At 35.2% G+C, this 26,743-nt stretch overlaps 1 protein-coding gene across 1 annotated transcript; it reads right to left on the bottom strand.

The window, feature by feature from the left end:
* Positions 1-13,195: 13,195 nt before the first annotated feature.
* Positions 13,196-13,615, bottom strand: LOC126749265 (uncharacterized). Its single transcript, XM_050458962.1, has one exon. It carries the CDS (start codon positions 13,613-13,615, stop codon positions 13,196-13,198), a length of 420 nt encoding a protein of 139 aa, XP_050314919.1.
* Positions 13,616-26,743: the final 13,128 nt, after the last annotated feature.

Raw genomic sequence — 26,743 nt, 5'->3', positions numbered from 1 at the left:
CCAATAATGTATATTATGGCGATTATGGCGAATTCTGTATAGAAATTGATAGTTTTCGTTAACCATTCCCAGAAGCCAATGGCAATAATGCAAGTTGTCTATCGAAATCCGTATCTGTCAAAGCTTAGCGCAGAACGACATGATAGAAATGTAATCTGAAAGTAAACTAAATTATTAAATTAAGACATTTTATCATCGAACCTTGAAAAAAGACAAATAAATAACAATAAATATCGGTGTAATATCGTCTTATTAAAATTATATGATAACTAAATATTCTTTCTTCGATATTTCAGGCTATGAATAAGGTATCGAGATGCGGTTTCCACTGGCCTATTTAGCTATCGTTTCACTACATTTATAAGAAAAAAAAGTCATATTGCATTTAATTTTTTTTTTAATTTAATTTTTTAGAGAATTTTGCAATTTTCTGTTATTAGATCAAAAAACGCGCTCTAGCGGCATTACTAAGAACTAGACATATCACAGATAAGACGAATTTGATGGAACAATAAATGTTTTTTCTAACGAGACCAAGTTTATTAAAATCCGTTCAGTCGTTTAAGAGTTACAGCTGTCAAAAAAAAATTGAATTACCCCCCACCACTTTTTTTTAATAGATACGTCACAAAGGGTTAAACAAAAATTACTCGAGTAAAGCTGAGCTTTAAAAAGCATATATTTTTTTGTAATATTTACTGAGTAGATATCAGTGAAAAATCACTTAAAAAGTTTAATATGGCGGTTACGCCCCCTGGCGACCATCTTGGAAATCTAAAAATATTTTCAACGGTATTCTTTTGGCCACTTTAGTCATAAAATTTTTTACCGCAAGTTTCTACGACGAATAGTTTCCAAAATAAAGCACTTTGCATTCTTATCTGGCCACCCTGTACGTTTAATTGATTGGAGATTGTTTTTAATAATATTTGAAGCATTTTAAATTTCCTTGTGGAGTCCTTCTACGGTTTCTACTGGTGCACATAGGGGTATTTCATTAATCTATGCGGCCAAAATTATTTTTTTGTTTTTATCTATGCCAAAGGATATTTTAAAGTAAATAACATCTTATTTTAATAAGTCAAGTTGATTTAATTTAAAAAAAATTAATAATAATAAAATTAATAATGATAAAAAAACTAACATTCGTCAAATAAAATATTATCTTCGCTGTCTGATGGATCTGCAGTAGTTACGCTGTCTGGAGGACTGGCAGGCATCAGAAGTGTTATGGTTTCTGGTAGAAAAGATCCCAATTTTCTTCTGTTTACTTTCGTTATGCCACTTAATACCGGATCGGAACTTAAAAGAAGCCGATTAAAAATGTCCCTGTTGCAGTCCTTCCTGGAGAATTTTCGGGCAAAATCTTGACGGTATGCTCGGAAATGTTTATTTCGGGCTTCTGCAGCCTCTTCGGAGAGCTGTTCAATGGGCAATAATGCATTTTTTATTATAACTGCACCATGAATAAGTACTTTATGCATAGTTGGACTCATTGGGTGCCAAGGGTACAGACTAACATATAACCTAGCAGTTTCCAATGCATATATGTTGTATTTTTCATGATTAATTATATAACCACTTGAAATTACTTGCAAAATTACTTTTAGTCTATAGATTAGCTCATAGCTAATGCCAGTTATTTCTGATGACAGTTTTGGGTCCTCGAAAAACCTCCTGCTCGTGTTGCCGTCATTTGTATTGCCGAAATTAGCATTTGGCATATCCACTAAGAGTCCAGTTTCTCGGCGAAATCTTTCCTGAATTTCCAGCTTTCTCTCCTTTTCCATACTTTTTTCTGTTTCGGTCTTTCGTTCTCTGTATTTTTTCACCGGCAATTTATATGCCAAGTGGAGGATAGTTTCGAAAAAGCGAATTCTCGCATGTAAAATTGAGAGTCCAAACTCTAAAGCTTCAGAACAGACTGGCTTTTCTAGATTTAACTGGTTAAATTCTTTGGAGGTTGCACCACATATATAGCACTTGCTGGTTGATTTAGTGCCTGTAGCTGCATTGCAGACCTTTCCATCCACCATTGTCATGATAAAGACATGCCTAACTAACAATTCTTTTTCTTGTAAATTAACACGTGTTGGTTGAAATCGCTGTATAGACTTATTTATATACTCAATTTCTTCCTGCGTAACATCTGTACTTTCTTTTACGAATCGAAACCTTATTGGTCTACAGTACCTGGGAGATGAGGGAGGAGGATTTTCCCAGACTATATTTTTACCTTCTTTACCACAAACTAGTCTTAGAGGTACAAAACAGCTTTGAAATATGTTAGCGTCTGAGTCGGCGTCATTTTCAAATTTTTGTTTGAATTGACATTGTTGTGAGCCATCACAGCCCCATTTGCAAATAACCTTTAAACTGTCTTTTTCTTCCTCTCTCAGCGTTATTAGGACTTCGTTCAGGTAGGTAGATAAACGCATTACGGTGAGATCAACCAAAGCTTGCAAATTACTTTCGGCACTGGTATTGGTTACGTTGCATTCTTCTGTTGGTGGGTAACATTTTTGTTTTTCTTTTTGTAAAAGACTGTAACAAGGAAAAAACTTTTTGTTCGTATTTCGGATTACCTCATATTGTCTTCGAGTTAAATCTGCTTCCACAAACATTGATAGCGCCTCCAATGGAGCAAGTTGGGTAGGCTCTTTGGTTTTTGTTTCTGAAAACGCCTTCTTATATTTCGTAGCACGTAACGGGCTACTTGTGGTTATTTCCTTTAGTATGTCGGAAGCATCGCGTTTTCCGCTTTTTCGCAACTCAACCTGAGCAGCATAAATGATAACTTCCTTGGCTAATGAAGCCCGTATTTCTTCGGTTTTTCTTCTTTTAGTCCTTTCACTTGATTCTTCAAACATCTTAGGTGGTCGGCCTGGCCTTTTTTGAATAACCACGGGAATTTCAATAGTTCCTTCTAACCATGATTGATTGTATTTTAAAAACACGTCTTCCTTCTTATGGGCCTTTACCCACCTTTGCTTCGTTTGTGATTTAAAACGTGCAAAACTGGCTTTAAAACTTTCAATTTGATCTTCTGTAAAATTGTCACAGGACAAAATTTGATCCTTCAAAGCATTTAGTTTTTCTTCCAAACTTGGTAGACCCAGGGCCTGCATACGGTCGAACATGTTTCTACGGGTCACTAGTTTTACTCCCAAGGGACCTTGGCAATCTATAACAAAAAAATGTTCGCCTGTTATTACTCTTACAATAACAATGTTTTTATTTTATTTTTATTCAGATAAAAACAAATCAATTCAATGTGCCCTAGTAGTACTTATCCGCGCTTTTCCGCGACTAATTATAAAAACATTTACTTCTACAGGACTGAAACCTTTAATCGTAATAGAAATAATAGCTGGATCTAGGTGGAAAGTATATCAAATCCATTAGTAAGCAAAAATAATACCCAAAAAAATCTTCATAATACTTGTTACGGTTTAAGTTTTATTAACTAAATAAAAATATTTTAGAACAATTTAAATTATATCGAAATTAGTGGATTCTTACCTGGTCTATCCAAATCCATCACTACCGCGTCCAAAATAAAGGCACAACTATTATTAATATTCACTGAAAGCGTAGCGAATTGAGAAAAATGCGCACGTCTCGAGAGCCACCAACCTTCTCTACAAATGTCGAGAACGTACGTCGTTGCTCGGAAATCCCGTTCGAGATATCCCCAATACTGAATTATCCCATCCCAATGCATTACAAAGCGCTGGTTTCGTGTTCTTGAAAAAATTCTTGGGACATTTATGAGCCAGCAATTTCGAAAAGGTTAAAATTATGGCATCATAATACATTTCATAATGTATTTATTGTACCTGACGCAAAACACGATTTTTACAAAACCATTTTCAGCTTTTTTTTACCAACAAACAGGATATTTCTTGTTTAGGCACTTTGTGTTGGTTATAACGTTTATAGATGTGCTGGCGAGAATTTGCCTTTTTTTGTAAATGAAAGCCTTTTTTTTAAATACAAAAAACAACCATACTTACGGCATTTAAAGTAAATGGCACTGTTTAGTGGCTTAAAATCACATTTCTGGGAACCAGTTCACTAAATGACTACATATTTTCTCGATTTATCCCACAATATTAGGTCTTACTTTCATAAATACTCGAGAAAAATTTAGAAAAAACAAATGTTTCAATAAAATCGCCAAAATTTTGTAAAACCTTCTGTCTCTTTTCTTCTTATTATAAAGGTGCAATTACGCATGTCTTAGATAACATGGTTAAATGTTTCAATTGTTATTGTTAAATGTTTATATTTGCTGAGTGCTTTTCAAAACAAAAACGATGGCTTGTGACAGTTGTGCTTTTAGAATCAGCGAATTTTTAGTGATGAGTTTCAATCGCCGAATACTGGTGGATTGTTTAGTGAACCATGGTGTGTTAAGATCTACGAACTGTAACACCTGAATCAACCAACACTGATGAATGTTTCATCGCTGGGTAATAGCTTGTGTAGAAATAGTGAAACCCGTTCACTATTTTAACGTGAAAACACTGTTATCATTTTGGCAGATAAATATAGATGTCTTCTGGGATTTCTCTTCTTATATAGGATATACTTTTTAGACGTATTTGTTTCTTATTACTTACGTTGAAGTATATTTTAATAAAATAGTTATCTAAGATTTAAAGAAATATACCTGGATAGCTTCAACCCTTTTTCCCATATGAAAATAAATTTCAGTAGTTTATTTATATTTGTAGGTCAACATGGCAACATCGCCCTAGCTCAGTGGATAAGCAGTAAACCAAGAACGTTTTTCTAAGGGTTTTTTGACCTTTACTTTGTTCAAAAAGACCCTGTAGCTGCGTGCTGTATTTAGGTATGCAGTACAGATGCTGTTTCACTATTTTATAGTTAATTTACCTTACCCAGCACCTCTATTCACTCCCGGGTCCCGTAAGCTTCTAGGGTAAAAGAGATACAAAAAAATAGCAGAAAACCGTTTTATAAACTGTTACTAAAACTAGTATCGTAAATTGTTTTCATTCTATTAAACACCCAAATTCACTTTCGTAGTTTTTTAAGCATTTTATTTTTATGCAATATTTAGGATTTATAATAAAGTTTTTTTTTATTGCCTTCGAAAAAAATAAAGAATAGCGCACACCAATGAAGCGACCATATTTTCGTCCCGTCTGAACTATTAATTATTATTCTCTTCTATTAATAATTATTCTCCGCAAACGCAGGTATCATTTTCGGCTTGTGAAAGTTCATTCAACTTTCTGCCGCTTATTTATTATTAATGGGATAAACTAATAAAAGGTTACTACTGCATTTTGTGTTTTAATTTTTCAACCCTTATAGGTTCAATACTTGGCTACTACTTTTTGATTACTAATTGAGGAAATATAAGTGAGGAAATAATCAATAGGGACGATATACATATAAATGGTATTCACGATAATTTTCTACACCGACACCTAGGAACCAATCGGATATAACAGAAAATCAAATGCTTCGGTTGCAGGATTTTCCCATTTTAATTTTTATTGTGTTTTAATTTTGTACTTTGTCACTATCTTTGTGACGAATTTATGAAGCGTGACAAATTTTAAAAAGTATCTATTCCGAAAGGTTAAAGAATGATTGTTTGTCTCTTACGCCTTCCTATCTAAAATGCACGCTCTTAAAAATTTAAACCAACTTGAAATCATAAGCCTGATTTCATCAATAAGGTCATCACTGCTGTATTATGTTTATTAGTTTATACAATGCCAAAACACCAGCTTTCAAAGTGCAAGGTCCTGAATTGAGTAAGGCATCTTTGCAGAAGCACTTTGTAAGATGTGTTATTAGGTATTATAATAGGTGATGACTTTCTTTTTGGTTATTGCCGAAGTGAAAAACTACATTTAAAACGTTCGGTAATTGAATAACAATTGTCAACCATTTGATATTATTTTGTATTTTTCCAGACAGTATGAAATAACCATGAACACCAGCCTTTAAAGTGTAGAGCCTGAATTGAGTAGGGCATCTGTGAAGTAACACTTTGTAGGACGTGTTGTAGTATATTTTTTGAGATTCATTCATCTCACAGTCCTATGATGTTTTCTGATAAAACAAATAAGGTAATTTGATGCTGTAATTGACCTTACCAGGATGGAATATTAATATAAATTGTCGATTCCGTTTTGATATAAACTGCAATTTGTGATATTAAATAAAACAATATCTGGTAGAGTGAAAAAAAACCACCCTAATGGGAATTAGATATAGAGAGAGATTCAAGATCTCATCTGCAGGATAATTCTACAGAAATTTCACAGAACCATTTACTTACTATAACCTGCCAGTCCCATCACTAAACTTAAGAGGTCCAGTACGAAAAATTAAATTCGTACAGCCACTTCTCTTAAATGTTGAGCTGAATCTAGACTTGAAGTGTATTAACTATATAAGTTACAGTACACAAGTTAATTCTTATTAAATTAACTTACCCTCCTCTAACAGGATTGACGTTAAACTCGTTAAATGTTCACGATAAAGAATTTAACTTCGAATTCCGTAGATAGTCATAACCGGACCGAATTAAGTAAGGACTTTATGTGAGTTTACAACTAATACTATGGAAAAAACAGTGATGATACTCTATAATTTGCTTATTTAGGGGCAGAGAGTCGGTGAATTGTGCGCACCTATGAAAAAACCTTGGTATTTTAGTAAATGTCATATAAAAATGTGCAATTTGGCTCAGATGTTCTTCATTTTGTGTACTATAACTGTCACAGATGCTACCTATAAATTTGTTATGGTAAATATTGGCTCATACGGAAAAGACAGTGATGCTGGGGTTTTTGATTCTTGTCCAATACGACGTGGAATAGAATCAGGAACAATTCCATTACCTGAAGAAACAACACTACCAGATTCAACAATTACAACACCCTTTGTTTTTCTTGGGGATGAAGCTTTTCCTCTTACGGAATACCTTATGCGCCATTTCCCGCGATCCCAATTGCAAGAGGGAACCGAAAATGATACGTTTAACTACCGATTATCAAGGGCAAGGATGGTTGTGGAATGTTCATTTGGTAGCATAGTTAGTAAATTCCGGATTTTAGGAAAAGCTATAGAAACTAAAGTAGAAAATGCTGTGCATATCGTGAAAGCTATCACATTGTTGCATAACATTATTATAGACTTTGAGGGAATATCAGATTGTGACACAAGTGACATGAAAAATGCTAAGGTTTATCCCCGAGCATACGTACCACCGCAAAAAAAAATGCTTCAGTTTTCCAATACTAACCTAGCATAAAACTTACACCAAACGCCACTGAGTATTTTAAACTTAATAAATATGTACATTATATTTAAATTCGTAATTAAACATAAAAAAGCAATATTTTTTTATCTTACTTGTTTCCCCTAATTCTTTAGCTATTTTCGTCCACTCCCTATCCACCAACAGTCGATTATGGTACCTTTTATGAGTCATGTCCCATAGGAACTTAGAATTTCTAACCGCCTCTATTAACAATTCTGAAAATGTGTCGGCCATCGAAAAAACACGTATTGAGACAGGTCTACTACTGAACTACTACTGATGCGATTCGTGTGGAAAAATTTAAAGATTAATCGAATACCATACTTACCTGTATGAAGATTAATCGTAATTTTCCGAGCTTGTCTTCCGATATGATTACGTTGTAGTTTCTGGTTTACCCTATCCATCGATACGCGTACAAAGCAAAACAATTTTTTATCGCCATTCCGGCCAGACTCACACATCGTCATTCTGTTTTTATGCAAAATTGCCCTCAATAAAGGGTGGTTAAGTTAAGTGGGTGGGTTGTAATCATATCGGAAGACAAGCTCGGAAAATTACGATTAATCTTCATACAGGTAAGTATGGTATTCGATTAATCTTTAAATTTTCCTTCGCTTGTCTTCCGATATGATTACGTTGTAGTTGTTAAAAGCTAGAGGATGCAATTTTGCAATAACTAATTACCAATACAATAAATATTGTGGTTATTAATTAATTAATTAATTATTTAATTCAATTTAATCAATTAAATACAAACAAAACGAATACTACTAATAAAATATAGGGGCAATTATCTATTAATTCATCATAGATTAATAGTTCTACATAAATAAATATCTAATTCTATAGTCGAAGTCGTTTATAATAGTCAGTGACTCATCGTTAGCATTAGGGCCACCGAGACGGTTGCGCGGTGAGAGATGTAGCTAGCAGCGGCGTAGACATTTTTAAAAAGTGATTTTCGTATAATATATAAATTATTATTTATTTAAGCACATAATAATTTTATTATGATTTCAATATTATTGTAATGAAAATATTTAGTGTAATTTATAATAAAATAATAAATAATAATTAATTTATAATAGGTATAATGAAATTATAAATGTATGTAGTTCAATATATCGACTGTTAAACGGCAAAAGGCCCTAGCCCACATTTTCCCGAAAATGCCATTTCTCTTTCAAAATAATAGCGGAAAAAAAGAGTTTATTAAACTAACGCCCTAAGCCTCTGTAAAATATATATACCGGCTACAATAACAAAAATCAAACCTATGCCACAACAAAAAAAAATCACATAAAAAAGTGAAAAAAAAAACAAAAAACCTATTCAAAAAAAATTTTGAGTGAAAAAGGCCTTACCCGCAGTTTTTTTTGGAGAAATCCATGAAAAAAGGCCCAAGCCACAGACTATTCTTTAACGAACAAAATATTTTCAAATTATAGGGAAAATTAATATTTTCAGTTGGCAACTATGTTAGCCACATGACATTGACAGTCGAAATCATTTAATCCGGCTCTCTGCTATACCCTGCTGAAGCGTCGTCAAAGTTTTAATAAACTATTTAGTTCTTGTGAGAAAAGCAAGTTTAGGATAAGTACAACTTGGTTTTTACGTTTTACTAAGTCTATGGTATGTAGTATTTGCATGATACTTTGAACTACGAGGGTCAAGTAAAAAGTAAGGTTCCCACATTTTTTCAGGTGTAAGACATTTTTAATTGAAATTGCGAATTACACTATCTGAAAGCTTGGTCTCTTAGCTACTTTTCTACATAGTCGCCAAATTTTTCTACACATTTTTGCTGTCGAGAAATCCACTTTTGAAAACCTGCCTCTAAAACCTCCGCCGCCAACCCGTTGAGGTACGTGGTGACTGCATTCTGGACCTCTTCGTCCGTAGCGAAGCGTTGTCCACCCCGGTGTTGCTTCAATTTCGGGAACAAGTGGAAATCGCTCGGTGCAAGATCAGGGCTATAGGCAGGCTCCACGATTTCCCAGCCAAATTGTTCGATTAAGGCTTTGGTGTTGCGAGAGACGTGTGGGCGCGCATTGTCGTGATGGAGCCTAACGCCCTTCGTGAGTCTTCCTCTCCGGCGATTTTGGATGGCTCTTCTGAGTTTCTTTAGTGTCTTGCAGTATTTTTCCGAATTTATGGTGGTTCCAGTAGGCATGAAATCCACGAGAAGGACGCCTTTACGGTCCCAAAAAACCGTAGCCATCACTTTTCCTGCGGAGAGCGTCTGCTTGAATTTCTTCGGTCTGGGCGAATCGGAATGGCGCCATTGTTTTGACTGTTGTTTGGTTTCCGGCGTGACGTAATGGCACCACGTTTCATCTCCCGTTACAATAGAGTCCAAAAATTCTTCGGTATTCTCGGCACATTGCTGAAGAGACTCCCGAGCACACTTGACGCGGTTCTCTTTGTGGGTTTCTGAGAGCATATGCGGTACCCACCGCGCACACACCTTGCGATAACCGAGTTTTTCAGTCAAAATGTTGTCGATTGTTTTCTCTGAAACCTCAGGCACTTTTTCAGCCAGTTCCCGAAGCGTTGCTCGCCGATCCTCCTGGAGAAGACGCTCGATTTTTGCCACGACGTCGTCGGACACCGATGTCCTTCCACTTCTTGGCTCGTCGTGAATGTCTGTTCGTCCTCGGGAAAACTCCCTGCACCATTTACGGACGTGTTGCACACTGATGCAAGCTTTCCCATAAATTTCTGTTAACTGCCGATGAATTTCAACAGGCGGTAACTTCTTGGCGTTGAGAAAACGGATCACTGCCCGGATCTCGCACCTGGCGGTGACGGCGATTGCGGGCTCCATCTCGAACGGCTGTCAGGCCGACACTGAGCGTCGTAGCGACTTCCCCGGCCGCTAGGAATGAACAGGGGGAACAGACGCACACGGCGGTGTTGCCGGATTTCGCCTAGCAACACGCGCGGCGGAGCTACAGCGTTGGGAACCTTACTTTTTACTTGCCCCTCGTATATTTAGCATGTTGCAATAATAATTATTTCAAAATAGAATAATTTGAGGTTATGTGGCTTAGAGCTTTTTGCTTTGTATGACCGAGGCTTAGGGCCATTTGCTTTAAAATATTTGAGGGATAGGCCTTCTTGTAACAAATTTTCTTTAATTTTGTATTTTGAAATTATTATACTTACTTAGCATGGCTTTTTTTTACAGAATTTGTGATCATAATGGCAAACCTAAAAAGCAGAACTAAGAAAATGGTACTGATGGTTAAAGATCAAAATATAATAGAAAATGAGAATGAAGACAAGGCAAACAAAGATGAATTACTACTGATAACTGAGGTTACCAAGGAAAATAATATAGGAGATGTAAAAGAAATTGAAAATCTTATGAATATTGACGATGATGAATTGCTAACTCTCGCCGACCAAGTGGTGGCAGCATTCGAGCAGCCGCAGTTTAACTTAGAACAAAATGTTATTGAGATTGAGATGAATCAAAACGAAGCTGATATTATTCATGTTCAAAAACATAATTTTCAATCCAACGATGATATGCATGACAGTAGTTACAATACAACAGAAGAATCAGAATCATCAGACTTAGAAGAATATGAAGAAATACATACTAAAAGGAAAATACCAACTAAAAATAATACTGAGAAAAAGAATGATCCAAAAGCACTTGAAGTGTTTATTCATCATGATCGAAGTGAAAAAAATGATTGTGAAAATAATATCGAAAGGGTGGCTAACAAAATGGAAGCTCATAATGAAGAAGAAATAAATAATAACGAAGAAGAGATAAATGTTATTGGCGACGATGGAAAAAGAAAACAAAAAAAACAAATAAAAGAAAGGTTGCCAAACAGTTACGTGCAGAAGACAAAGAGTACTGGTCTTCAAAGAAAAAAATTATTCCTGCGAGACATCTTAAGCCGATTCCGTGCAAATCATGTCAACATAATTGCACAATAAAATTTTCAGCAGAAGAACGAGAAGAAATTTTTAACCAATTTTGGAAGCTGGGCACAAGAGCAAAATTCATTTTTAATATCCTGTGTTAGCATTGAAAAAATTAAAAGAAAATACACAAAAAACATCGAAAGTCGACGAACTGTAACAAAAACTATAATTTACCTAAAAATAATACCAAAGAGAAAGTGTGCAGGCAGTTTCTTCTTTATACATTGTGTATAAACGAAAAACGAGTTCGCAGGCTTTGTACCCATAAAACGACTATGGAACTCCCCAAAACGATAGAAGAGGTAAAAACACAATTCCATGTTTTTAGAAAAATATTCACGCTTGAGTTTAATATAGATTTTCATGCTCCTAGAAAAGATAAATGCAATACTTGCATTGAATATAAGGAGCAGGAAGCATCAGACGAAAAAAAACAAAAATACAAAGCCCACATTGAAGAAAAAGAACTAGCCAAGAAGCACTACCTTGTCGATCAAAAAAAATCCAACCATGAGGGATTTTTGTGTGCCAGTTTTGATATGCAGAAAGTTTTGAGCACACCACACGGTCAACTAGATATGCGAATTTACTATTATAATCGATACGCAGTTTATAATGAAACCATTTACGAAGCAGGGACACGGAATGCTTACTGTTTCTTATGCGGAGAAAGTGATGCTAAAAGGGGTTGCAATGAAGTATGTTCTGTTTTATATCAATACCTTTTATTTGTCGATGAAGCCGGGGGAACAAAAGAGATAGCTTTGTACTGTGACTCATGCAGTGGACAAAATAAGAATAGAGCTGTAATGGCGCTCCTCCCATTTTTCTTAAAGCTTTCTAAGAATGTAATAATATCAATAAAGATAACTTTTTTAATTCCTGGTCACACTTACATGCAGGTGAACAGTGTTTATGGGTCTATTGAATTATATACCAAAAAAATGCTAGTATGGGCGCCTAGTGAATGGCCAACAGTGATAAGGAATTCCAGAGTAAATCCTCGCCCGTATGAAGTTATAACACTAACTTACAGTGATTTTCATGATTTTAAAGCCATACAAAAAAGATTTTGGCCCGACAAAATAAAAAAAGACACCAGTGGAAGCATAATTAAATATCTAGACATTAGACAAATGACTTTTCTTAAAGAATCTAATGAAGTCCAATTTAAATATTCTCTTAAGGATGCCCCCAATTTCATTTTCTTGGATACACGTGGATCCAGAAATATGCAATTACCTCCACTTTACAATGCTTCGCTGTCAATAGCAGCAAAGAAATTAAATAGCATCCTCGAAATGTGTGAAAAAAATATTATACCTATGGCATATCAAAAAGAGTATAAGGACCTTACTGGAAAAGGAGAAATGATGTTAACTCTACCTGAGTCCGATGAAGAAGACAATCCTACTGAAGAGTTTTAAAAAATGTAAAGAACAAAAAATTCTGATTTATTACTTCATTACTTTTGTTACATTCTAATAAATACTTAAATGCTATTGGTTTTTAAACCAAAAATATAGACGTTAATGTCTAAATTAGTTAATTTTATTAAACCTATTAGTAAAGGTAGGTATTTAAAATGGTACTTTAGTTATGGGCCTAACCCACATAACTTTATGAGGTTTATAAACCTGTGTAAGTTACAAAGGCCTAATCAACATTTTAATTATTTTAAAATAGATGGGTCTGCATTCAAGGACTAACGACAGTGTATAATAATATCTGACAATATGCTTCTAAAACCTAAAAAATAATTTTAGATACATTTTATAAAATAAAATTTTTGCACGTTTTTTTCGTTTCCTATAAAAACAAAATTTGCGGCTTAGGGCCTTTTGCCATTTAACCGTCGATATGAAGGAAACTTTGTTGCAATAAACAAGTTTTAAATAATAAATATTGTACCTCTATAATGGTTAAAACGCGCTAATTGCTATCAGAGGTTTCATCAGAAGAACTTGAAGAAGAATCATCGCTATCACTATTTCCAGAGCCAGGAGTGATAATAAGTGGTTCCACAACAACTTCAATGTGATTATCCAAATCCCACATTTTTTGCTCCTCTTTCACCACATGTTCGATGCACTTTTGCCAGTTGGTGGGTGTTACATTACCGATAGCTTCATTTAATAACACTTTAAGGTCATTTAATTTAAATGTTGTATTCTTGCTGGCCACTTTGCCTTTTATTTGTGCCCATATAAGTTCTATCGGGTTAAGTTCACAATGATACGGCGGTAACCGCAATATTGTAACCCCACTGTTTCGCGCCATTTCATCAACCACATATTTAATATATTGTGCTTTGTGGACACGAACAATATCAAGCAATTGTGCCTTAAGCATGTCTTCGTCAAATTTTATATCGCCTTTTGATTTTAACCAATCTTTTATATCATTTTTTCGCCAAGCAGTCGTGGGTATTTTTTCCACTCGCCGACTATGATAAGGTGCATTGTCTATCACTATAACTGAACCGGGCTGCATACACTTCAACACGGACGAAAACCATTTTTCAAAAAACTCAGCGTTCATGTCTTCATGATTTTTCTTCCTTCGCGCCGATGTTTACGAATTTCATCTAAGTATTTCTTTCACTACAAAACAATCTCTTTTTTGTCAATCAAAAAACTTTTCCGGTTCCTTTTTAAATAACGAAAATTTAGGTCGCGTAATGTTCGCTTTAAAACACCAACGGAAACTTTAGGTATATAATAATTGTCACTATCAAGTTCGGCCTTAATTTTCTTAATAGTTGGAATCTCATTTCTAAAAAAAATCTGTGCACTTTTCGCCTAATGATATATTTTATGTCCTCATCTAGAACAATTTTTTTCCTGCCCCTTTTTTCTACTTTTTTTTGTTTTCATTAACTTTAAGAGACCTGAAAACTGTTCTGGAACTAACTTTTGTCAAATTTCCGCATAATTCTGCCGCGTCCTCAACCGACAAATCGGGATTTTTAGCACGAACACTTTCATATACAGTTTTAACTAGTTGGTATTCCGCAGAAGTGAAATAATGTCTTTTTGCTTTTTTGGCAGGCGGCGGGACACAACTTGTCGAAGGTTCTTCGTTTTCCATGTTTAACAAAAACACCGTATTAAACACCGAAGAAAAATACCGTAAATTAATAATATTATAAGTAATAAAATAAATTTATGATATTTACACAGACAATTCCCCTGCCACCAGGGAAATTTTCGTGTGAAGAGGATGCGGTTCTCTAAAAGGGGAAAGTAATAATTTTTTATTAGGTTTAAAAATTAAAGGTTTGTCAAGTAACAGGGTTACAAACAAGGGGTACCAGGGTTGTGAGGGCCACGCAGGAACAACCAAAATTCCTGTAGCCTGGTCTTGAATAATCTTATCCAAAGTTTTAGATATCATAGAGAAAGGAGGGAAGGCGTAAAAATATTCTTCTTTCCAAGAACATGTAAAAGCATCTACTGATATGGAATTTGGATCAGGGAACCATGAGATATATCTTTTGCATTTTGTATTTAATTTTGTTGCAAAAAGGTCTATTTCTGGTTGCCCGAATATCTTGACTATTTTTAGAAATGCCTGGCTATTTAACTCATATTCTGTTCCGACAAAAGTTTGTCGTGAACCCTTGTCAGCTTCCTTATTTTCTTTAGAAGAAACATAGGAAGCAAAAACTGTTATTTGTTTTTGTTCGCACCAGTTTAAAAGATTGTAAGTTATTTTACTTAGATTACGATATTTAACGCTACCTCCCCTATTTATGCAAGCTATTGCAGTTTTATTGTCAATTCTAAGTAAAACTCTAATATTTTCTTTTAATTGAGTAAAAGATTTTAATCCATAAAGGGAAGCTTTTATTTCAAGGTAGTTAATATGTTTTCGCCTATCTGATTTGTTCCAGAACCCTTGACAATTTTTACCATTACAATTGGCACCCCAACCCGAAAGAGACGCATCTGAAAAGATTTCTAGAGAGAATTTTTTAGGTTTAATCTCCGCAGAGCCATTTAAATTATGTAACAACCAATTTAAAGTTTTTATAATTTCATTAGATACAGGCATTATATCGTTATATGTTTTCCCTTTTAGAGCTTTAAATTTTATTCGCTCTAATATTTTTATATGATGGCGACAATGAGGTATGATTGGAGCTGCTGCTACCAGAAGTCCAATAATTTTTGCAAATTCCCTGATTTTAATTCTTGACTTCATTAAGTTTTTTGAAATCAATTTTTCTACTAACCTTGTTTTCTTTATAGGCAAGGAAAGTGTCATTCTATTAAGGTTATATGTGAACCCCAAATAGGTTATTTCTTTTGAAGGTACTAATTGACTTTTTTCTTTGTTAATGATGAAACCAAGTCTAGTTAAAACATTAATTGTGAGCTTGGTATTAATTTATTATTCAATGTTATTTTTGGATATAATTAGAATATCATCTAAATATATTATTAATAAAACATTTTGAAGGCGTAGAAATGTTGCTACTTGTTTCATAGTTTTAGTAAAAATATAAGGAGCAATATTAAGCCCAAACGGAAGGCAATTAAACTCATATCTATGACCCTCCAATATAAATCTCAAATATTTTTTATACTTTTTATGAATAGGTAACAGGAAATAAGCGTCCTTTAAGTCTATTTTTGTTACGTAACAATTTTTCGTGAGGAGTTTTTGAACTGTTCTTGAGTCTTCGAGTTTAAAATATGGAGCCAAAATATAACTATTTAACATTTTTAAATTTAAAATAAATCTCTTTTTTTCATTGGGCTTCGTGGCAAGAAAAAACGGCGATAGAAATTCGCCTTTGGTATAAGAGCTTTTTGAAATTGCACCAATTTCTAATAGCTCACTTAATGATTTTTTAAAAAGATCTAAGTCTTTTTCAGAGTATTCTCTTGAAACAAAAAACTTTTGGCGGGGTTCACGATTAAATGGCAATTTAATACCCTGAATCCATTGTAGGACAATTTTATCACTAGTTAATTCTTGCCACGTAAGAATATAACGTGATAAACAAGCTGCATATTTTGTATTTACCGGTGCTAATGTTTCCTGGATTGTTCCCGATTCCCTGATTGTTTCTTTGGCTTGTAAATGGTCCTGTCCATTTTCATTCTGACGTGCCTCTTCCCTCGCCGATAGTTTAAATAACGTATAGAAGAGGTGTTCGCAGGAGGGTGCTTAGATGGAGATGTACTCGGTACAGCTGGTCCTGGTCGGCCAAAATTGGTAAACTGATTTTTCAATTCTTCGCTGGTCTTTTTTAAATTTTGTTTCTTCTTCACTGCTTCCCCAAACTTTTCACCAAACAGTGTCTAATTGGCTAGATGATGCCACTTTTCGAGACTCCATATTTAAAGAAGGCATAATATTCTGTCTACGGAGCATTGATAAAGCATTATGTACGTTAGAGAATAGTAATGTAGCATCAGCAAAGCCTGACAATTGAGGCATAGATTGATTTTCTTTTATAAAGTCCTTCATAACTTCCCCTAGCGCCGTCAACCCCTGACCTATTTGATGTTGTAACGATTTTAAAAAATAATCTTTTTTGTTAACGGACTCACTTAAGCAGTCTAAAATCTCCTCATTGACTTTAGGAGGATTGAGTGCTTGACAATTCTTAGGTATTGGATGCTTACCTAATATTTTCTGCCTTTCTTCTTTCTTAACACCTTTTTTGAGATAAAATTCCCACCTTGATACAATCTCATCATGTAGATCTTGGCCCTGAATCTGAATGTCAGACGGTTTCGCCCCTAACGCCACTGAAAAATCAGTGGTTGATGGCGTTGACGGTGTTACCTCCAAGGTAGGAGGAGGAATAATGTTAGGTTGAGGTGTAGGCGGACGAGAGGGGAGATCTACTTGATTATCAGTTAATTCAATTGGCATGTCTTCCAGTCCTGAATGTACTGGCGACTGGTGATCACTCTCATCTTCAGACGAAGAAGACTCTAAAACAATAGAGATGTCTTCTTAATGAAAATTGTATGGTCCACGACCAATTTTAAAACACATTTGAACCCACGGTTCTATAATTCAACAATTCGAACCCACGGTTCTATAATTTTCAGTCTACCCACGGTAGACTAAATTAAATTCTTAATTATATAGTACAACTATATAACATAAAAGGCCTTAGAGAAAGAGCCGATGATTTAAATACCATCATAACTTACCCGAGGTTGACGATAAGCTTTGAAATTTTTCCTTAAATATTTCCAACTCTTGAAGTAATTTGCTAATTTTTTGCCTTTTACTCCTAATTTTTGCTGGTGAGGCACTACGTTTCGACATTATTTGTTAAATTCACAAACAGTAAAAACAATTTATTTCACTCCCGGAGATACGGTACGACACAATTTTATTTTCTCGCTAACTCGACGGATACGCAAAACAGAATGACGATGTGTGAGTCTGGCCGGAATGGCGATAAAAATTGTTATGCTTTGTACGCGTATCGATGGATAGGGTAAACCAGAAACTACAACGTAATCATATCGGAAGACAAGCGAAGGAAAATCAAATAATTTGATCGGACATACCGCGCGAATTTCGTACGAAACATTTTTATTACCAATGCGACTGCACGTAGGACAGCGCTATAGTTATTTATACTTTGATAAATTCGGATCGGCCGCACCGCCCGCATCGGACGGAACTAGTCGCTCACGCAGGACGACGCGTTAAAGAGTCCAGATTGCTAGGGGTGGGTAAAAAGGAATATTTTTGTGAGCTAGGTTGTTTATAATCTTTCGACGAGGCTGCTCGTATAATTAGGATCACTTTTCCTTACAGTTAAGTCGATTGATTTTCTAATTATACTTCGCAGCCTCGTCTCAGATTATAAACGCCCTGTAGATGTTGAAAGAATTTGCAATCTGGACAGACGTAATCTCATGACAGAGAAAAAAAAAATATGTATGGGTTAATTTAAATAATATGCATTATGCGTTTATTCATAGAACAAAATAATAACAAAAATTACATAACATTTAAATTAAATTTTGTGTGCAATATAAGTTTAGTAATATAATTATACGATAACAATTATGCATATATAAACTATAATCAGTGGCGGTTCCTCAATAAGTGCACATGTGCACGTGCACTCCCATAATATTTTTTTTAAACAAACAGAAAACATACAACAAACATTCTATATCATTCTTAAATTAATATTATTTCTATTCGATCTAAAAAAGAATTTAAATAGGAAATAGCAGAACCGCAATTAAGTATTTATTTTAAATTCTAATCCATCTCAATACCTACCGCGACACGCGAAAACTCCGCACAACGCGCGGTAACGACTCACCACATCTTGTCGTTCACTGCTCGATCGTGCTCATCGCGCCCCGAGTTCTGATTGGTAGAGCCGTTGGTCCCTGCATGCCTGCTGCCCCGCGACAGGCTGCGATAATTACCTCGCCCGTGTGCACAGTTTGGTTGTGATCTTACTGTATGATTGGGAGTGTTGGCGCGAAATTTTTGATGTTTTGTTTTTAAATCGGTGGTAGTATTGCTATTTAATACTTAACTTATTTATTGGAAAGTACTTGCGTTGTTTGGTTTTTCGACTTTTTGTTTTTCTTATTTTTTGATGAAGAATGGCGGGACCGGTGAGCAGCGTCACCGTGGAATATTTAAAAACAATTAAATTTTCATTACTTTCGTTAGAGGAGAGGACAAAAATAAAAAATATTGGTCGTCCAAAGCCAAATATAGTTATAAGCAACGTAACCAAAGGCAAAAATCGGGACTATAAACGGTCTTTTAAAATGGACATTTACGAGAAAACAGACTGGTTCTGCGGGAGTTCAGTTACTAACACTCTTTATTGTTTTCCGTGTTTATTATATGGGGATGAGGCATCAAAATGGACAAAATGTGGTGTGGACTTGGTTCATTTATCCGAAAAACTTAAAAAGCATCAATGTTCGAAGTTACACATATCCGCTAAATTAGGATTTAATTTATTAGGTAAACAAGATATCCGGCAACAATTAAATAGTGCATACCGATTAAATATTGAAAAGCATAACCAACAAGTAAAGAAAAATAGATATGTATTATCGAAAATTATAAATTGTGTTAAGTTCTGTGGCGCTTTTGAACTTGCCCTTCGTGGGCATGATGAAAAACAGGACTCATTAAATCCTGGAATATTTAGAGGCCTCGTAAATTTTTCTGCCGAATTGGACTTGGCACTAAAGGATCATTTGCAGCAAGCTACTGTGCTTAAAGATACGTCTAAAGATATCCAAAATGATTTACTAGATTGTATGCTTTTCGTTTGTCAAGCACACATTAAAAAAGAAATCGCCGCTTCAAAGTTTGTATCTGTAATAAGTGATGAAACAAGTGACATTTCAAATATTTTTCAAATGGTAATAGTTTATCGGTATAATTTACCAAATGGGACCCCCGTTGAAAGATTTTGGACTTTTTTAAAACCCACTGACCACAATGCTATTTGCTTAGCTGATTGTATAGAAAAATCATTAAATTCCGTTTTAACAAGTCCAGATCAATTAATTTCCCAAAGTTATGATGGAGCAAGTGTCATGAGTGGATCAACATGTGCACAGGGGCAAGAGGGGTGTTTTGTTTACAAACATATTTGCCGATTCTCTGTTGTCAAGTCGACGCAAATTTCCAACGGAGGAAATTTTTAGCTATATTTTAACAACCATTATAACGTTAATTTAACTTATTTGTGTTGTATTTTATAGGAAAATTTAAAATAAAAAGTATAAATACTACAATTAACCTATTTTAAGAATAAATATAATATCCTTAAGAAAAAAAAAACAAAATTATTAACATTCTTATTCCTAAAACTGCTTCTAAAAAATTTGAAGCGACAACACCGGAGCTTAAGCGCCTGAGCCATACGCGTAGTGTCATCTGTCAAACGACCTCTTTGTTTATTTTCGGGATTCGTGTATTTTCATTAATTTTTGGTTTAAAAACGAAAAACGCCACATTTTAGTGTTTTTTTAAATTGCTAGGATGGCAAAAACTTGTGTCGTTTGTGCCGCATCATGATAAAAAGGTGATTCAAGCCGATCTTTGCACAAGTAAGTACCGATACTTTCATAACATCACATCATAGGGTTACCATCATCATAAACGTAGAATAGGGGCTCTTATAGATATAAACCTAATAAAAACTTGAATGTGAAAGTGTGCGTAAAATACCAAAATATTTATATTTTTAAATGTACCTATCTATATAGTTATGTTTTTTTAATATATACATTAGGTAGATATATGAAATTACTAATTTTTTATTGCCTTTAAAGAATTTTGAAATTTATTTAGATATTGATATCTATGTATAAAGTTAATTTTGTCTTTCCCTAAAATTTGGTCGATAATTTTTTGTTTGTTTTACCATATTGCAACTCACAATAATACATATTGTAACGAAATTCGGGAACACACTTTTATTGTCAACGTCAAAAGCACTAACCTAACTCGCCTTGACTGTCGTTTAATTTTTTCCAAGATAAAAACTGACTCAACAATTAAAACTGAATGAATTGTCACGAAGCGCGTCCTTTTTAAAACCCGATGGAACAGTTTCGAAATATTTAGAATTATCTTCATTGTTTTTGCCCAAAGAGACCAATAATTTTAGGAGAATACTGACAGTCAAAGCAAGCAAGTATACAAATTCTAGAAAATTAGAACTACAGGGATTTACAATAATATAACCTAAATAACCTAAATTGGGGCCAAAATGGGGCTCTCGAACAAGATGAACTATTTAAAAACTTAACACTATAGATGAAAATAATAAACCAAACGTAAGTAGAACCCTAAAGAAACCCTACGAATCAACTTTAACTACAGAATACTAATAAAATTGTACAAAAACTAGAAGAATAACTAACGTATTTACATTTTCATAATACTGCTCTCCTCTCAAGTTTGATCGTCCCGATCAAACATGGGACCACCTGAGTCATGATAGGGCGCTAGTCGGACGATGTTTACAATTTTCATCTTCATTGTCGGATGTCGCTGGATACGATACACCACGTCGTTGATTCTGGTGACCACATTGAATGGACCTTCCCAATCCTTCTGGAGCTTTGGTGACTTGCCCTTCATCCTCCGTGGATTGTATAACCAGACTTTATCCCCAGGATTAAAACCGGTAGAATTTGCCTTTATGTCATAACGCGATTTTATTCTGTTACTTTCTAGATGAAGTTTATCCCGTGCTTATCCCTTGCTTCAGACTTGTGGGGTCTTCCAGTAATAATGTCCAAAGGTAAACGAAGTTCATCACCGTAGACAACTTTTGCCGGGCTTTTTCCAGTTGACTTGTGGATAGAAGAACGATATGCCAATAGGAATGGTTGTATACAGGTGTCCCAGTCGGTTTGCTTAGAGTTTACCACCATCCTCAAATAGGTTTCAAATGTGCGGTTAAATCTTTCAACCATTCCATCAGACTGAGGGTGTAGTGGGGTTGTACGGGTCTTATTGATTCCGAGCAACTGGCATACTTGTTGGGATATTTGTGACTCAAAGTTCCTTCCTTGGTCTGAATGTATCTCTCTGGGTACACCAAATCGACAAATCCAGTTCTGGAACAGCACTTCAGCTACTGTCGTTGCTTCTTAGTTTGGAATCGGATAAACCTCGGGCCACTTACTAAAGTAATCAGAAATGTTCAATAGCTTTTACTGCTGCCAATAGCTCTCGTCTGGTGACACAATAGTTTCTTTCTGGTTTTGATAACGTTTTACTGAAACAAGCTATCACTTGCTCGCCAGCTTCATATTTTTGTGATAGAACGGCCCCACACATTATTATTTATTATTACACCAACATTACTTGCATCGGTATCCAAAATAAAAGTTTGTCCAGGAATCGGAGATGTGCATAGTGCTCTTTTTAACCGTTGAAATGCTTCTTCACAGTCTGTTGACCAACTAAATACCATTTTGTCCTCCGTGAGCTTATGTAGAGGCTTTGCAAGATCACCGAAATTTCTTACAAATCTTCTGTAATAGGTACAAAGGCCCAGAAAGCTTCTTAACTGGTGTTTGTGAGTGGGTCGTGGCCAATTTTCGATTGCCCCTACTTTATCTGGATCAGTCTTGACACCTTTTTCTGATATTACATGGCTAAGGTATCGAACTTCTTTTTGAAATAAGCAACATTTTTTAGGACTTAGGCTTCAGGTTGGCCCCTCGCAGTTTAACAAATACCTCTTGAATATTCTTAAAATGATCTTCAAATGTTTTTCCCAGTATGATGACGTAATCCAGATAAACTAAACATGATTCCCAAGTCATTCCACGTAAAACTGTTTCCATAAGTCTCTCAAAGGTAGCTGGAGCATTGCAGAGTCCAAAGGGCATTACTGTAAACTGCCAAAGTCCTGTTCCAGTCGAGAATGCGGTCTTTTCTTTATCTTCTGGGTACATCTTTACCTGCCAGTATCCACTCTTTAGATCGAGTGTTGAGAACCATTGTGAACCTGATAGCGTGTCCAGGGTGTTGTCAATTCTTGGTAGGGGATAACTGTCTTTCTTGGTAATGTCATTCAGTCGCCGATAGTCTACACAAAATCTAGTGGATCTATCCTTTTTCTTCACTAGCACAACTGGAGATGTCCAAGGACTCTGAGAAGGTTCTATCACTCCTTGTGTCCTCATTTCTTGAAGCATTGAGGAAACTTCTTCTTGTTTAGCTATCGGAATTCTTCAAGGTGCTTGTTTAATCGGAGCATTGTCTCCAGTGTTTATTCGATGCTGCACCAAATCAGTTCTTCCCAGGTCATTATCGTGCAAGGAAAACACATCTTTCCAGTCTTGTCTTGCTTCGTCCAGGTCTCTGAACCAACCCTGCATAACCAATAACCACAGGGTTGGTCCCAAACTAGATCCTTGTGGACATCCTCTTTCTATTTGTCTTATTTCTCGTCCCGTCTTTATCTTTCTGTCCGTCATAAAACTTTCACATACCCTTCTTAGTGACCCGCAGATCTCAGCCCCTTCCACTTCCTTGCTCAGGAAAGGCTCCCAGGCGCTATTAAAAGCATTGCTGAGATCCAGGGCCACCATCAAAAAGTGTCTACTTGTCTTTTTGTTTAATTTTTGTGTTATTTTGTGCAGTGCGTCTATGGTCCCTCGTCCTTCCCGGAATCCGAATTGTCTTTCATCTAGTTTATTGAATCTTTCTAAGTGTGTTTGCAGTCTTTTGTTTATTATCTTATCTAGTATTTTTCCTAGTGTGGGTAACAGGCTTATTGGTCTTGCTCCGCCATCACTTTTTGGGAGCCAGCATATATTTGCTTTTTTCCAACATTGGGGAAAAACGCCCATGTCTAGGCATTTGTTATATATTGCTACCAGCTTATCTATTATTTCTGTCCATATTTGTTTTATAGCCTCATTAGGGATTTTGTCTTCCGCTGTTGCTTTATTGTTTTTTAATTCACTAATTATTACTTCAATTTCTCGTTTGCCTATTTTCGGCTCTTTTCTTTCTCTGTATTGTCTTTTTTTATTTCTTATCTGTTTCATTTCAGTTGTATCATTTTCTATGTCGTCTTTCGGGAAATATTTATTTATTAAATAGTCATTTTTTTTCATCTTCCGTTATGGTGTAAGTTCCATCTTCTCTTTGTATGTTCATGTTTGGCGGTCTGGATGTTCTTCTCAGGAACTTCCATACTTTTTCCCACGGGTCTGTTTCTGTCATATTTCCGATTTTATCTTGTATCGATCTTAATTTTGCGATTTTTATTAATTTTTTGTAGTCGTTTCTGTCTTTTTTATATTTTTCTGTTATGTTCGTTTCTTATTCTTTGCATAATCAGTCTTTGTCTTCTTAATTGCTTTCTTTTCATTTCTAATTCCGCGGTCCACCACTCATTTTGCTCTTCTGTTACCCATTTTTTTGCTATATTTCTACATGCGTGGCTACATATGTCTTGGAGTCTTTTTGCATTTGTTTCTAATTCTCTTGTGTTGTTCATTACCCATGTGTGTTTTTCTATTTCTAGGTTCAATTCTCTTTTTATCGGATTCCAGTTTGTATTTTCAAAGTCTAGTTCTTGTCTTTGCCGTCTTGTGTTACATTCTGTCTTTACTGTGAAAGAAATATACGCGTGCCCACTCAGAGTTTCCTCTTGTGACACGCGCCAATTTTCTATATTTATGTTTTTCGTCATGGTCAGATCTATGTAGCTGTTACCTCTTGAACTTCTGAAAGTTGGCCCTTCCCTTTTATTATTTACTATGTTATAATTTCGTTCGGCTGCCCAGTCTATTATTTTTGTTCCCCTTTCGTGTGTTATTGTCCCTCCCCACGCTTCGTTATGTGCGTTAAAGTCTCCTCCAATTATGTGTTGTTCTTTTATATTTTTTATACGTTTGTCTATTTCGTCTAGTCTTTTGTTTTTTCTGCATCCCGGTTCATCGTAGATTGAAGAAAAAAGTATGTGTTTGTTTTGTTTTGTTTTTATTTGTATTGTATGACAGTTGTTTGTAGATAAGTCTTGTCTAGTTGTTGCTGTTATGTTTTTGTCCACCCAAATTTCTACCTTGTCTTTTATGTCCAGTCTGTGTCTCGTATATCCTGTTATGTGTCCTTTGTTATATGGTTCCTGCAATAGCACAATTCCCGGTTTCTCTGTTCTTATCTTGTTTTCTAGAAGTATCATCGCTTCTCTACCCTTGTCCACATTGAATTGCACTATTACTAGAGCCATTTTTATTCCATGTCTATTGTTCTTGTCTCTTCATCTGTCTGTCCGTAGTCTATGTTTCGTCTTATTGCTTTTTTTTGTTGTCCCTGTGTACCCCGGCCAACTTACAGTTTTTACAGTCAAAGAGGTTTCTACAACTGACCGGTTCATGACCTGTTTTTCCGCATTTATAGCATGTATTTTCTGCTTTTGTGCAGTACTTTACCTTATGTCCCAATTCTTGGCATTTGTAACACAAGGCTACGCTTATGTCTTCCTTTACGTAGTATCGTCTATAGTCCATTGTTAGTTGTCCTCGTCTTAGTACATGTTTCGCTGTGTCAGGGTCAATTTCGATTATTATGTTTTCTTTGTGTGGGTTCATGAATGGTTTTCTGGCCATTACTTTCCACTCCTTTATTTTCTCTGGGTATAGGTTGTTTAATAATTCGTTGTCTTCTTGTATTACTTGTATAATTTCATCATCTGTATATCCTTTCTTTTCTACCCCCGTTATTTTTATTTTTGGTTTTCTTGTTCTTTTCTGTTCTGGAATGTAGTTCTTTTCTTTTAGTTCTTAAGCTATTTGTTCGTATATGTCTTGTGTCATTATAATTTTTAATTTTCCCTCCCTAAGAATTATTACATCAACTATACCCCTCTTGTATGGTTTGAAGTCTTGCTTAAATTTCTTTAAGGTTTCTTTCCCGTCTTTTTGTCCTTCGATTTGTGTGATTATTGTTTTTGTCTCGTTTGTAATTACTCTTTTTGTTGGGCTTTTCCATTTATCGGGCTCTTTTTGTACTTGTTTGTTTTTGCTAATTATTTCTGCGTATGTCTTTTTTGTTGTTATTCCTTTTTTATGATTGTTATTTATTTTATTGTTATTTTTTCTTGAGACTATCTCCCATTCCCTGTCTTTGTCACTATCTATTTGGTTTTGTGGTTTGGTTCTTGTTTGTGTTTTTACTTGTGATTGTGTATATGTTTGCGAGATTATCTCTATTTGTTTTTTATTTGTCTTTGTATTTTTCTGGTAGGATGTGGATGGCATTTCTTTTTCCTCTGCATTTTTGTTTGTTATACTTTTTTGTTGGATGCTTAAGTCTGTGTCTTTTCTTTTATGTGTCGTTGTTTTCGTCGTGTTTTTAACTACTTGTATCATATCTTTTTGTAATTGTTTTATGATTTGGTTCTGTTCATTTATCTGTTTTTCTAATCTTTGTATTTTGTTATTTTCCCCCGCTTTAACCGATAGTCTAATCAAGATATCTGTCAGACTTTCCAGGTGACTCCGGACCGTAGATCTTCCTTGTTGAAAGAAAGCTTTGTTCCGGAGTATCTGGATGTCGCTTTTAGGATATTGTTTTTATTTTCTATGGCCAAATTTACTAATTCAATGACCCCGCCCCTTTCTAAGTCTATGGTATCTAAGTCTATTGATTTAGTGTCTATGTCCAAGCTTACAATTATTTCTGAATCTGTGTTTGTCGCGTATTGTTCCTCTTCCTCTTCTTCCTCTGTATCCTCTCGTCTTCTTATTGTGTCGTCCTTGTTTCTATTCTCTGTGTCATTATTTCGTCTGTCTCTGTTTTTTGGTGTCTCTTGTCTCTCTGGTGTTTTGTAAACTTCTCCCTCCGTGTCTGTTGTTTGTTCTGCCTCTATTTCAGTTTTTCTTTGGGCTCTGTTTATTAAGAGCTGTTGATAGTTCGCTCGTCTTTGGGGCGATCTATTGATTTTTGCCCTTCTGGCGAATGGGCTGA

The sequence above is a fragment of the Anthonomus grandis genome, chromosome 23, assembly GCF_022605725.1.
Source record: "Anthonomus grandis grandis chromosome 23, icAntGran1.3, whole genome shotgun sequence".
NCBI classification, from domain to species: Eukaryota; Metazoa; Arthropoda; class Insecta; order Coleoptera; family Curculionidae; genus Anthonomus; species Anthonomus grandis.
Note: the sequence above shows the minus strand (reverse complement) of the source record. Positions and strands in the feature narration are given on the sequence as shown.

Coding starts and splice junctions, on each gene's coding strand:
- LOC126749265 (XM_050458962.1), bottom strand. CDS start 13,615: ATGCTTAAGGCACAATTGCTTGATATTGTTCGTGTCCACAAAGCACAA.